The sequence below is a fragment of the Nicotiana sylvestris genome, chromosome 3, assembly GCF_000393655.2.
Source record: "Nicotiana sylvestris chromosome 3, ASM39365v2, whole genome shotgun sequence".
NCBI lineage: Eukaryota > Viridiplantae > Streptophyta > Magnoliopsida > Solanales > Solanaceae > Nicotiana > Nicotiana sylvestris.
In genome coordinates this window covers 4,661,153-4,674,989 of record NC_091059.1, presented here as the reverse complement: position 1 = coordinate 4,674,989, position 13,837 = coordinate 4,661,153, and the positions used below count along the sequence as shown (strand labels likewise).

At 35.4% G+C, this 13,837-nt stretch overlaps 2 protein-coding genes across 2 annotated transcripts; both read right to left on the bottom strand.

The window, feature by feature from the left end:
• Positions 1 to 610: 610 nt before the first annotated feature.
• Positions 611 to 2,083, bottom strand: LOC138886989 (uncharacterized). Its single transcript, XM_070168692.1, has 4 exons — positions 1,926 to 2,083; positions 871 to 1,880; positions 779 to 816; positions 611 to 697 (listed from the first exon to the last, which is right to left on the bottom strand). Exons 1-4 carry the CDS (start codon positions 2,081 to 2,083, stop codon positions 611 to 613), a joined length of 1,293 nt encoding a protein of 430 aa, XP_070024793.1.
• Positions 2,084 to 4,069: 1,986 nt separating this feature from the next.
• LOC104245351 (purine permease 1-like) lies at positions 4,070 to 7,477 on the bottom strand. The gene is made up of 2 exons (XM_070168533.1): positions 6,659 to 7,477; positions 4,070 to 4,510 (listed from the first exon to the last, which is right to left on the bottom strand). Exons 1-2 carry the CDS (start codon positions 7,367 to 7,369, stop codon positions 4,163 to 4,165), a joined length of 1,059 nt encoding a protein of 352 aa, XP_070024634.1. The 5' UTR covers positions 7,370 to 7,477; the 3' UTR covers positions 4,070 to 4,162.
• Between the last annotated feature and the right edge of the window lie 6,360 nt (positions 7,478 to 13,837).

Below are 13,837 nucleotides of genomic sequence, written 5' to 3'. Positions count from 1 at the left end.
CATGTCTGGACCTTCAATCACTTCATATCCAAAGTCTCCATTAGAGTCAACTTCACATTCTGCAGCAATAGCTCTATAATCACTATATAGTTCCATGGCAAATGCGTTGATGTCTCTTTTCCAGTTTCTACACTCTTCTTCATGATTTTTTAACAAGTTAATCACCTTTCAGTAAGAAGTTCAAATGAAAAAAGTAGTTAAGAAGTAAAAAAAACAGTTAACAGGTGAAACAAATATTTAACAAATGAAAGTAACTGTTAAGCAAATGAAAGAAACAGATAAGAAGTGGAAAAATAGTTAACAGATGAAAGAAACAGCTAAACATCAAATTTTTACCTTAACTCTAATATTTTCCAGCATCTTGATTATAGGTTTTTGTCTTGCCTCTAAAATCCATTTGTTGAAAGATTCTGTAAAGTTATTGTCTACCATGTTGTTCTTGCACAATGGTGTCAAAGTATGCTCTACACCAATTTTGGGGTGGATATCCTACTAAGGTCTTAGCAGCTTCTTCAGTCACATCACCCATGGACTTCAAATGATCTTTAAATTCTTCTTCATATGTGCTCCAAGCACACCACCACAACAACCTCTTTAACTCCAAACCCCTCTACTTCTTGCTCCAATTAGCTTCTGTATGCCTAACACACCATCTATGATTTGCACTGGGAAGCACAGTAGAAACATCAAGCAGATCCTACAAAAATGAAAATAAAACAGTTAAACATATAATCAAACTAGTACAAAGAAACCTGTGGATAAAATAGTTAGATATTACCTTTTGCATATCAAACATAAATGTCACTCCTTCACCCTCTTGTAAATCCAAGGAACTTCTTAGCAACTCTAGAAACCACTTTCAAGTCCTACCAGTTTCTTTATCAACCACTGCCCAAGCTAGCGGATGAATGTGGTTCACTGAATCTTGTGCCATAGCAACAAGTAATATTCCCTTACACTTTCCATTTAGAAAAGTGTCATCCAGACCTATTAAAGGTCTCAATCCTCCTTTCCGACCATTTTTCAAAGTATAGAAGCAAATATACATTCTGAGAAATTTTCTTTTTCCTTGTTCCAAAGCATCTTTGGATATGTTTATCACCGCATCAAATCCAGGATTGCTATCCCTCAACTCTTGAGCATAAGCCTCTAATCTATTGTAATCATCAATGTGGCTACCCTCTAATTTCTCTAACACAAGTCTTTTAACCCTCTTCATTGTGGAATAGCTAACATTAAGTTTAAATTGATCCTCCAGATCCACTCTCATGTCTTCCAATTTATACTTTGGATTATTTTTAACCTTGTCCTTGAAATAGTGTGCTAAAATATTGGATGTAGCTCTTCTATTTTTATAAGTTGGGTCACAGTTATGTTCCAAGTTTAAGGTGTTGATTTTAAATCCCTGATCTTTTCGATCCTTGGATATATGGAACCCAAAAGGATATCCTATGTCATATTTATATCTCACCCTAGTAGTGTCACTCTTCTTTACTTTAAGGCTCTTGCTAGTAGCAACTGCATAAAATCCCGCAACTCTTTTAGCTTCAGCCAAGCTTTTAAAACTCATTCCCTTTTCTATTTCTTTGTATTTTTCTAATTTATTAGTTACTTCTTTAGTCATTTCCTTCCAGAAGACTTCCAACTGCTCACGATCATAGTCACTAGAATCAGTTTCACTAGAACCCTCTTCATCAGAGGAGTCACAATCAGTACCAACCTCTACTGTGCCAATATTTTGTTCATTATACTGAATAATGTTAGGAGCTATTACTTGTTCTTCACCTTCATGTATAGCAAATAACTGAACCACATTGAACTTGGTAGATAGTACATATATTAATTTTCTAATGCCCTCATCACCCTCAACCACATAGTATCTACCAAAAGACCCTGTGATTAAAATTTGTTTCACCTACCTTAACCTAAGGACTTCAGTGTATTCAGCACAAATATCAATATAAGACAGCATATCCACATCATATCCTTGCAACACATGATTCAGATTTTTAATGTAAATTACATGAGGCTTCAAGACCCATCTGCTCTTATAATTAAAGACCAAGTCTACCTTCTCAAGCATTCTATAAAAAAAAGTCATATACAAGCCATAGAGTAATAACCTGTCTTTTTTTAAATATGAGCCGTTAGTTGGAGTGGCATGTAAGGTCCAGGAAAATAACGTTAGGAATACCAATGGCTTAATAAGTGGACGAAGGTTATTTTTAACCCTGAAACTATAGTTCAGGGTCAGTTCTGGCCCTTTTCCATATATATTTCGGTATTTATTCTTTTCCTTCTATTTGAACATAAAATAATAATATTAATAGTCTTGATGAAGTTTAAAAGCAAGAACAAAAAGAGAGTTACAATTTTATTTTGGGAAAGGTGTTAAGATCTTAATTTTATGTATTATAATTGGTTTCCCTATCATTATTTGATGTTATTGAGTGGATTTTGGTTAGATTCGATTGGTTTGGACTCGGATTTTAGAGGAAAAGCTCCGGTAGAGCTTTGATTTACATGCAGAGCGAGGTAAGTGTTGGGCCTAACTTTGATTTTAGGGAATTAGGAACCCTTGAGCTATGTGCTATGTGAATTACATATATAGCAGCGTATATGCGAGGTGACAAATATATATATATGCCGTCAAACACTTGCTTTCATACTTTTCTGATTTCATTATTTATTTTATTCTATTCTTAGCTGTCACATGCTTTAATTGCTTCATATGCCTTAATTTGCGACTTGTCACTTATTATTCTGGTATTATAATAATAGTTTCTCCCATGCTTTCATGATTTAATTGTTACTTGCCTTACTTGTACACTTTAACTGTCATATATTCGGATTGTTTTGTTTCTTATTGTAAATTGTAGCACTTATTGGTTTGGTACGAGATTTCCTTTATGGCTTTGCTTTCATATTCCACATTCGTAGATCTTCTTGTGAAATGAGTTGCAAAATTTATTACATTTACTAATTTTTACCTACGGATCGGGTTGCATGCCGCAACAGGTGCAATAAGGGAGGATTGACATGGTTAAATAAGGGATAATTATGATATTGACTCTGATTATAAGGTGGGATTCGGTTGCATGTCGCAACATATTTTGCTTGTTATTATTGATATTTACATGGTGGAATAAGGGAGGATCGTGTTTGTACGGTGGGATCGGGTTGCACGCCGCAACGGTTTATGTGTTTTATATTCCTTATTGTGTTGTATTGGTTTTCGTGTTTTTGTACGAGCCCTTGAGGATTGATATTTCTGGTTTTACTGGTTTTCAAGGATTGAGTTATTTTCGTGAGTTAACTGCCTTATTTTTCTGTTTTTCCCTTTCTTGTCATTATTATTATATTGTGGACAGGTTATTGTAAGTGACCCGCCTTAGACTCATCACTACTTCATCGAGGTTAGCCTCGACGCTTACAGAGTACATGAGGTCAGTTGTACTCATATTACACCCTGCACTTATTGTGCAGATTTTGGAGTCGGTCCCAACGGCGGTCAGTAGATTACTCGGCTTGACTATCGGATGGAGACTTGAGGTACAACTGCTCAACATTTGCAGCCCTGAAGTCCCCTTCTACCTTATCCTAGATGTGTATTCTTTTCAGACAGTTTTACATTCATTCAGACCATTATCCGTATTATTCTAGTAGCTCATGCACTTGTGACACCAGATCTGGAGTTGTATTTAGATATTTCAGTTGCTATGACTTTTCGCACTTTATTTCAGTCATTTCAGTTTAATTGGCATCAGTTAATTTGATTTGTTGAAAATGTCTTACAACTATTCTAGCATAGACTTGTCTAGCAAGTGAAATGTCAAGCGCCATCACGATCCCGAGAATGAGAATTCCGGGTCGAAACAGTATCCATCAATCTCTTTTTACTTAATCCGTATTTTATTGTGGTGTCAAATAAAAGTAAAACTGAATAAGTAATGAAAAATGATCATTTACTGGCAAATGCAAATCTTTCAAAGTGTTGTATTGCATATAGAAGGAACATCAGAAATTTTAAAGAAAGAGATCCTTTCACAAACATAATGAAAAGTACCAATTATAGAAAAATAACGTATATTATTTTCTACACAAAATATACAAACTCTTTATCCGTATAGCCGTGAATAATAAATCAAACAGACTCAATAAATTAAACAGACTCAGTATACATCATTGTCATCTCAGTTTTTGGACTTTTGTTCTTCTGCTTCTTTGTTTGTCTAAACTCTCCGTAAAAGTATGAGACGAAACCCCAAAGAGAAAGAAAAAGAGCAAGGCCCTTTTCACCTGAAAAATTTTCCCTAAAGAAAACTACAGCTAATACCTCTGTAACAGGAAGTAGAACTGCGATCATAACCCCAGACATCAGAGAAGAAGAGCAGTAAATGACTCCAATGACACCCACAAAGAAGCATTGCCAAATAATGGTAGTCCATACTATCACTGTATAATATCTAGCTTCTCCGAGGTTAAATTGTTTTGCCTCCCTTGATATTGCCTGCAAATTTTGATCATTATATTAATCCTTGCTCTTTAATAAGATAGTGTATAGCTAAAACAAAATTAAAACCGAGAAAGTATATCTATGATATATCATCTTTTAGGTAAATATGTTCGAATCCAATACAGTTCCAGTTTTCATACATTTTTGACGTATTCAAATTTTGATATAACGCATCATGTACGCAAAATATCTTAATCAGTCTAAACCCACGATATTGATGTATTCCAAATTTAAAAAATGAATTCCATGACAAATGAGTCTTCATCCGTATATGTGGGATATGAATAATTTAGGGTTTCGAGCTAGTTCCTTCATTACTGTCCTATTACAGGCTTTTGTTCCCTCTTGTCATTAAGATCAGAAAATTTATGGGAAATGAAATGAGGAAAAATAGATGAAAGAGGGACGTAATTTGCGTCTTGACTCGAAATTTAAGAAAAATAAATTTATGAATCTTCTGTCTTCAACATATTTTAAAATATTTGTGTGTCTTTTAAGACTTTTCAAACCTGTGATTTTAAACTTGCATATATTGTATAGTTATTAAAAAATTTCTTATTAAGCGTAAAATAAGAAGTTTAAAGTTAAATACTTTCAAATGTAGAATTGTGTCATTTTATCTAAAATGGACTAATACTGAAAATTCAAATTATCTTCCCTATAAGATGTCCTTTTTGATGTGGAGATTGCTTAAAAGAAAATTACCTTTTGATGATGTAATAACTTTTTTTGGTCAGCAAATTATCTCTAGGTGTAACTGCTGCAGGACTCCACAGATAGAAACTATGCAACACACATTTGTCACTAGCGAGATGGCTCAAACTACCTGGAAGCACTCTGGTGCTCCACTGGGAATTCGTTGGGAAGACATGCCTATTCTTAACATACTTAGCAGCTGGTGGAACTCAAATTCTAATAACACAATTACTCAGATCATCATCAAGATCACCCCTATAGTCATATGCTGGGAGTTGTGGAAAGCTAGATGTGCATCAAAGTATGGAGGTACTAAAATTTCTTTTGCTAGAGTATAATTCCATGTACTTTCTCACTTGAGGTGACAATTTAAGAAATTTAACTGCTAAAATAATTTGTATTCCTGTAAGATGGGAAAGGCCTTTATTTGGTTGGGCTAAGCTTAATACAGATGGTAGCAAACAAGATAATGAATCGATTGGTGCCGGAGGTATATTAAGAGATCATAGAGGCAATATGAGTATGGCCTTCTCACAAAGTTTAGGGCGTGGTACTAGTAATATGGCAGAAGCTAAGGCTGCTTTGTTAGGCCTGCAATGGTGTCATTCAAATGGATATGATAGAATTATGCTTGAATGTGACTCCAAACTGGTTATCGATATGTTGAACAATACTTTGAAACCACCCTGGCATATTGACAGTATAATCAAAGAGGCACAACAACTCATACAAACTCACAATAGTGTTATTAGGCATTGCTGCAGAGAATCTAATAATGTGGGAGACATACTCGCAAAATGGAGCCATGAGATTCATGAGATTATGATCTTCAATGACATTAATCTACCTAGGCAGGCTTTCGGATATTATAAACTCGACAAGAAATAATTGCCTAATCTAAGACATAAAGTTGTCAACAACCATTTTTTGCGAGATGATAGTTCTGCTTTTTAATGTATGGTAGCTAACTATATTTGTATGCCTTTAAAGTGCTTTTATGTCCACAATGAGGCGAAAAGAGTTCTTTTTTTTCTTTGTGGACATATAAAGCACATTTAACAGATCTATGATCATATTGCTCCATTTGTTGGATCTACTATATGTATTAGATATGTCTTATTTGTTGTTTTTCAATTATGTAATTTATCAGGAGGTTTTGGTTTTCTGTCCCCCTCCTATTGTATCTTTTCTTGGTTTTATAATAAATAAGGTAGGGGTCAATGCCAAATCCCCCATTACCACTCGAGATGAAAGCCCGGGTCGTTGGAATTTTTTTAAAAAAAAATTACTAATATATGATAAAATTTACGTGTAATTTTCTTGTAATGACTTGATTAAAAAAATTTAATTGAGAATGCATAGAATTTAAACCCACAAAAGAATACTATAAGATAACTGCAACAGGGAGTAAGATGCATAGGTAGTGATGAGTTTAAGGGAGGATACCTGAAAATCGTTATTGGCGATCATTCCAATAGTGCAAAAAACTGTAGCAGCAAAACACATGACCATTTGAATCTCCAATACCAATGTAGCAGTAATAGCTTGCTTTGCCTTCAAGTAAATCAACTCAATACAAGGCAAAATGACTCCATATAAAGCTGCTGCCAAAAGTGTCATCATAAAACCAAGAATATAGGATTTACTTGTCACACCCTCTGGCCGATCACCATTAGATCGAACACCTAATAAAACAGCACCAACTGTCAACAAAACCACTGCATTGATAGAGTAGGGTGTGAATTTCAGCTTCACTATGAAGAAAGCACCTATTGCCGTGAAGGCAAGTTGAGCAGCAAGAAGAAGTGAAGAGGTTGACACAGGAAGTTTTGAACCACCCCAAGAATAGAGAAAATCATCAACACCGGTGACAACGCCAATGACGAATGATGCGATGAAAATTCGGGGTGTTATAAAGTATAACTTGGCATTAGAATCTTCGGTTTTTCGGCGATAGAAGTACAGGATGGCAAGAGGTATAAGGGTGAATGGCCATCCAGCAGTTTGTAACCAGCTGCTAAACCATATTCTTGAACCTCCCTCGACATAATATAGACGCATCATTAGAGGACCACCGCAGATACCAACAGCGAGTATTAAACAGTTAATCAGCAGGAGGATTCTCCTCGTAGTGGTGCTTAATCCATGATGTTCCATAATTTTTTCTCAAGCGATTTGGATACTAATTAAGTTGGAGTAGTCTGCTGCTCAGGCTGAATGGTCTTCTTCTTGTACTAAGGTTTGGGTTTTTGGACCTCTCGCAGTGATGAGATCTGCAGCCTGCGCCTATTTATAATTGAGAAACATTATAGTCATTCCCATGATTTGTTTCACGACATGGAGTGGCCTGGCCCCACTTTAAGAAGGCTTTTTTATGATTTAATTAATTGCGGTACTAGTAATTTTCATATGATTCACAAGGGTAGGATATAACAATAAAAAAAAAAGTATTAAAGCAAAGACCAAAAAAGCAATGATTGTGAGTAGTTTTGTAATTAAATTGCAGTGTTGAATTTCTAGGGAAAACTAATAGCCCACCATGGACTGGACTGTGCCGCGTAAATAGCCTTGACTATTCTAATGGTTAGGCGTTGAATTATGCATTTGCACTTGTGAAGACAAAAATATGGATTAAATTTAGCACGGATGGGACAAACGTGGTTTTAATTAAGAATTGAATAATTTTATGAGTGGGTCGGTAGAATTTTGCATTTCCACTAACGTGGGTTTTAGTTAACTGTGTTCAAATTCAATAAATATGAATAGCCCCTCATATGCCAACAATAATAGCTTTTCTTATATGAAAGGATTCCCTCCGTTTCGACTATGTGCACTTTTAAATGTTTCAATTGCCACAAATAAATGTCAGACATGTACAACACGACCAATAAAAATTGAGAAATTAAGAAAAAGAAAATCAAAATTGGATGGCGTCTTGATTTTTTATCTGATCATGTGCTAAAAGACACCAAACTGTTAAGACTGAGCCAATCAGTATAGTATTGTGACACATATTAGTGAATTTTGAAATAATTGTTTATATAATTTAATAGAGATAGAAGAGTTATTAACTTTTTTATGTATTTCCAATATACAAAATGATTCTATCTTGGCTACATTACAAGTAAAAACAGTTTTAATTGAATTACAGCTTAGATGAATTATAAGATTTTATTTTAAAATGATGAAAAAGAAAAGAGTGTTAAAGTAAATTTTTTATTTATAGATATACGAATATACATAGTTTTAATACATGATTCTCTAAGTGTAGCTTATTAAATATATATATTTTGGTATTTATTCTTTTCCTCTATTTGATCATAAAAGAATAATATTAATCGTCTTGATGAAGTCTAAAAGCAAGAACAAAAACAGAGTTACAAGTGTATTTTCTGTTGAAATGAAAAACAAAAAGCGCATAATTTTAGAATTGCTACGATGCTGATCGTGGATAACATCTTGAACCTTTAATAATTAAATTTACTTGATGCATCTGTTGGACTATCTGCATATTTGGCTTCAGGCCCAAAGCTGAAAGAATAATACTGATAGGCCCAAATGTGTATTTATGTATATAACTTTGTTTTAGTTAGCTCAGTTAGCTCTTTCTTATTTTTGACTTGTAGGACTGAATTTGTAATGGACCCAATCCGGGTTTATATATAAAACGATGGGCCCAACTCAATGAAGGGCCCGACATATTTTTCATTTTGCATCTTCTGTTAATCAAAGTTCTCTCTCGGAAGAACCTTCTCGAACCCTGGCTTCCATTGATGGAAACCTTCGTTACCCCTGATTTTGCTAGTTAACATGGCATCAGAGCAGGGATTTTGCTAGCTCTCATTCTCCTGCATCGTCCGGTGTTACACTTGTTCGATTTCGTGGTGTTTTTCTGCTTTCGTCAAAGATCAGTGTCTTCAGGGATTTGAGAAAATTTCGAGGTGTTTTGGTGTGGATTTTATCTTTTCTATCAACGAAGTCTTTTGATTTGAAGATTCTATGGCATTTTCCTCGGATTTTCAAACTCGATCAAAGAACCTAGGGTTTCTCTGTCAGACCTAGGGTTTATGCTGCTAAAGGCCTTTGCTTCTTCAGGTCGCGAAGAAGTCTGGTATTTTCGTTCCTCAGTTGTTTGATTTCTTTATTGTGTGAAAAGTATTGAGTTGCTTTCTTTTGAACATTTGGTAATTGATATTACCTGGTTGATATAGGTAGTCTCGATCCTCCTGTGAACTCTTCATCTTCTTCATATGTTTACACACCTGAACCATCTTCACCGTTATTCCTTCTCCCTTCTGATGTACCTGGGGTTTCTCTTGTTGCGATACCGTTCTCGGGGAATGGATTTGGAGGTTGGAAGCGTAGTATGATTGTTTTGTTATCTGCTAGAAATAAAATTGGTTTTATTGACGGGACCTGTGTTAGGCCTCCTGAAAATTCCCCTCAGTTTAGGCAATGGGACCGTTGCAATAATATGGTCATATCGTGGCTGACCAACTCACTTTCACCAGACATAGCTGAGAGTGTACATTACTTAGATACTGCTGAGAGCATATGAAAACAACTTAATAATAGATATGGGACAGTAAATGGAACTAAGGTGTTTGAATTAAAAAGAGAACTAGCATCCACATATCACGGATCTTTTGATATTCCTTCTTATTTCAATAAACTTAAGAAAATATGGGATGAATTGGAGGTTATACGTAGTAGCCATGCAAACTCTTGTAATTGTGCTGCTAAAGAGGGTTTACAAAAGGAAAGAGAAGAGGACAAAGTACATCAGTTCCTCATGGGATTAAACGAGGTTTATGTGGGTGTTAGAAGCAATATATTGATGATGCATCCTTTACCTTCTCTTGATTCTGTCTATAACATTCTTCTACACGATGAAAAACAAAGACAAATTACTATAAATCCTCAGTTTCATCCAGAATCTGCCTCTTTCAATGCTAGTTCCAACAATACCAAATTTACTCAACCACAACCACAACAAAAACAGTACAGTCAAAGGTTTGATCAATCTAAGTCTGGTCTCTTCTATAAGTATTGTAAGAAGACAGGGCACCTGATTGACAAATGTTACAAACTTAATGGATTTCCTCAAAATTTTAAGTTCACCAAAGGCAAAAAACCAGCTGCAAACATGGTAAATTCTGAACTTGCTACTCCACAAAATGTTTCTGCCAATTCTGTTTCAACTTCTACTCAGAATCAGGAAGAACAAGGATCTATGGTACATGGATTGACTCAGAAGCAATATGCTCAATTGATATCCTTGCTTCAACAGACTCACATTTATGATTCTAGACCTTCTCTCAACACTTTAAGTTCTGCCAATTTTGTTGGTACTTTACTGCCTAAGACTGTTGTATATAGTTTTAATTCTACTTTGCTGAGTAAATCAGATTCCTTAACTTGGATAGTAGATTCAGGTGCATCTGACCATATGACTTCCAATAAAGAATATCTCATTAGTATCACACCCTTACTCATTCCTTTTTCTTGTTTCCCTTCCAAATGGATACAAAGTTAAGGTTACATGTACCTGATCTTTTGTCTTAACTAAGTCCATTATTTTTCACAATGTCTTTTATCTACCTTCTTTTAAACATAATCTCATTTTTGTACACAAAATTACTGAACAATTTGACTGCATAGTTCAGTTTACCAGAATCTCATGTGTTAAAAACAAGAACAAAAACAGAGTTACAAGTTTATTTTCTGTTGAAATGAAAAACAAAAAGCGCATAATTTTAGAATTGCTACAATGCTGATCGTGGATAACATCTTGAACCTTTAATAATTAAATTTACTTGATGCATCTTTAACCATCTCTTATCTCAACCTTGATCTTATCAACCTAGGCATCTTGAGGAAGTACAATGTCGTTTTTGTAGTATATTATAATTGGTTGTGTAATAATTCGACTGGTCATTTTGCCTTCTATATCCCCATTCCTCTAATTAAGACTCTCCATATGTAATCTTACTATATTATGACTTGCGGGGATGGTAGTTCAGGTTGAAAAGGTTCGGCTTCAAATCGGAATACTTAGTTCCTTAATAGTGGCTTAAAATGGTTAAATTTGACTTTAGTCAACGTTTTGAGTAAACGACATCGGAACTGATATTTGACGGTACCAATAAGTTGTATAATAATTTTAGACTTGGACGTGTGTTCGAATCGGGTTTCGGATGATTCGGGAGCGTTTCGGTGCTCAATATTGAAAGTTGGCACATTGAAGGTTTTTAAGTTCTTTAAGTTTGGTTTTGAGTAGGTTTTGGTCTTATCGAGGTCCATTTAGGATTCCGAGCCAGGGAATAATTCCGTATATTGATTTAAGACTTGCATGCAAAATTTGGTATCATTCCGAGTAGTCTAAGTATGATTTGGCGCATTCGGAGTAAGTTGAAAAGCTTGAAGTTGATAACTTGATTCAACTTAGTTTTGGGGTGCGATTCTTAGTTTTGGTGTTATTTTACGTGTTTCGAGAGTTCGAGCAGGTCCATATTATGGTTATAGACTTGTTGGTGGATTTTGACGAGGTCCCGAAGGGCTCGGGTGCGTTTCGGACCGCTCGGAGCTAAGTGGTTTGTGCTTCGCGTTCGTGAAGTCTTAGCCGCGTTCACAAAGGCTTGGGGCTAGTGGCCTTCGCGTTTGCGGGAGATCTATCGTGTTCGCATAGAGTCAAGGGTCTAGGCAACCATGTTGTGTTACGTGTTTGCGGGTGAGGGCATGTGTTCGTGATGAGGAGGCGGCTCAGTGCATCGCGTTCGCGAGTGTTCTCTCGCGATCGCGAAGAGGAATTTTTCCTAGGTTCATCAGTTTTGCCTTCGCGATTGCGAGGGCTTGTTAGCTATCGTGATGAAGGCACAAACCTGGGCAGAATGTTTTAAAAGTCGGGACTTAGGCTTTTTGGTCCATTTCTCTCACTTGTTGGTCGATTTTAGAGCTCTTTGAGGAGGGATTTTCACCTAGCACTTTAAGGTGAGTACTTTCTATACAATATGAGTTTAATACATATATTTTGGGTAGATTCTTAACATATAAATTGTAGAAATTGTGGGTTTAGTTGAAAAACTTAGGTTTTGATAAAAGTGAGATTAAACCACGAAAATGGTTATGGAATTAGGTAAAAATTATATATTTGAGTTCGTGAGGTTATGGGTAGCATTTATCTTCGAAAATTTCCGGAATTCAAGCACGTGGGCTCGGGGGTGAGTTTTAAGAATATTCAAATTTGGATTGGATAATTACTTGAATATCTAAATTATGAACTTGTGAGAGTGTCTACTGATAATTTATATAATATTTGGCTAGCTTCAGATTGTTCGGCTCCAAGTTGAGGCTTTAGAGTGAACTTGTGGGTTGGAAAGTGAGCTTTGGGACAAGGTAAGTCTCTTTCCTAACCTTGTAAGAGGGAACTTACCCCATAGGTATTTTAAATTACTATTTGCTCCTAACTGTGGGTACTACGTACGCACGAAGTGACGAGAGTCCGTGCGTAGCCACAAATCATGCTTATGTCCGGGTAGTTTTAGACCCTATCATGAAATTACTTGTATTGTTTATACTCTACTTGTTAATTTAAGTGCTTAAATTATATTGAGACTTGATAAAGGATTCGTAAGACCGAACTTCACTTACTTTATGTTTTGGCGAGTTACTTGATTGTTGATAGAAATTGTGCCTCTTGTGTGTATTGGTCTTGTGATAATCGTTAAATCGAATATTCGTAGAGTATCCTCTCTTCTTGTAGAGCGGGTCGAACGCTTCGGCAGTATAATATATGTGTCTATGGTTCGTGTCGGTCAACCCTTGGTAGTGTACATATTATTCTGGATTGGGCCGTACGACCTCGACATAAATCATGCGTGATAATGCTCGGAGTCCGATTACACTTGATATTATTTTTTTGACTTAAGAAATTATAGTTTACTTGATGGCCCATAAATGTTGAAGTTAGTATGTGTCAATGGAGATTTCTTATTGACTGTTAGTTAAAGAACCACTTATTTATTGTTTGTTATTGTGTTATTATTATTATTATTATTATTATTATTATTATCATTATTATTATTATTATTATTATTATTATTGATGTATTCCATGCCTATTTAGAATTTTCGTAGTTTATTTATTGGCCCATAGTAAGTGTTGATGTCGACCCATCATTACTGCTTCTTCGAGGTTAGACTAGATACTTACTGGATACATGTTTTTAATATACGCACGCTATACTTCTGCACTAATTGTGCAAGATCTGAGGCAGGTGCATCTGACAATCATTCAGGCACGTACCCCCGTTACCCCGAGGCCTAGTGGTGAGCTGCTCTATGAGTCCATTGTGCAGTACCCGTTGTAAGCACGTGATTTTTGCTTCACGAGCAATCACTCCAAAAGGAAAACAAAAAATAAAAATAGTGACAAATGATTTTGCTGTACAATTTTTCGAGTTTTCCATGACATGTGTTGTTAGTCATTTGTGGGTCTGTCCATTTTTATTTAATCCTTATCAAGCAAAATACAAAAAAGAGGTATGCATTTCTAGATTGCAATTTAACCATTCAAGAAGTTTTATATATATGTGTGTGAACAATTGTGTTAAATATTGATTTGGGT

What these genes read in the sequence shown, in the direction of transcription:
- LOC104245351 (XM_070168533.1), bottom strand. Translation starts at nt 7,369, where the DNA reads ATGGAACATCATGGATTAAGCACCACTACGAGGAGAATCCTCCTGCTG. An exon ending in TCGCCAATAACGATTTTCAG is followed by an intron (nt 4,511 to 6,658) that starts GTATCCTCCCTT and finishes CAAAATTTGCAG; the next exon opens with GCAATATCAAGGGAGGCAAA.
- LOC138886989 (XM_070168692.1), bottom strand. Translation starts at nt 2,083, where the DNA reads ATGCTTGAGAAGGTAGACTTGGTCTTTAATTATAAGAGCAGATGGGTC. An exon ending in AGTGGTTGATAAAGAAACTG is followed by an intron (nt 817 to 870) that starts GTAGGACTTGAA and finishes TGGATTTACAAG; the next exon opens with AGGGTGAAGGAGTGACATTT. An exon ending in TTATGTTTGATATGCAAAAG is followed by an intron (nt 698 to 778) that starts GTAATATCTAAC and finishes TCATTTTTGTAG; the next exon opens with GATCTGCTTGATGTTTCTAC.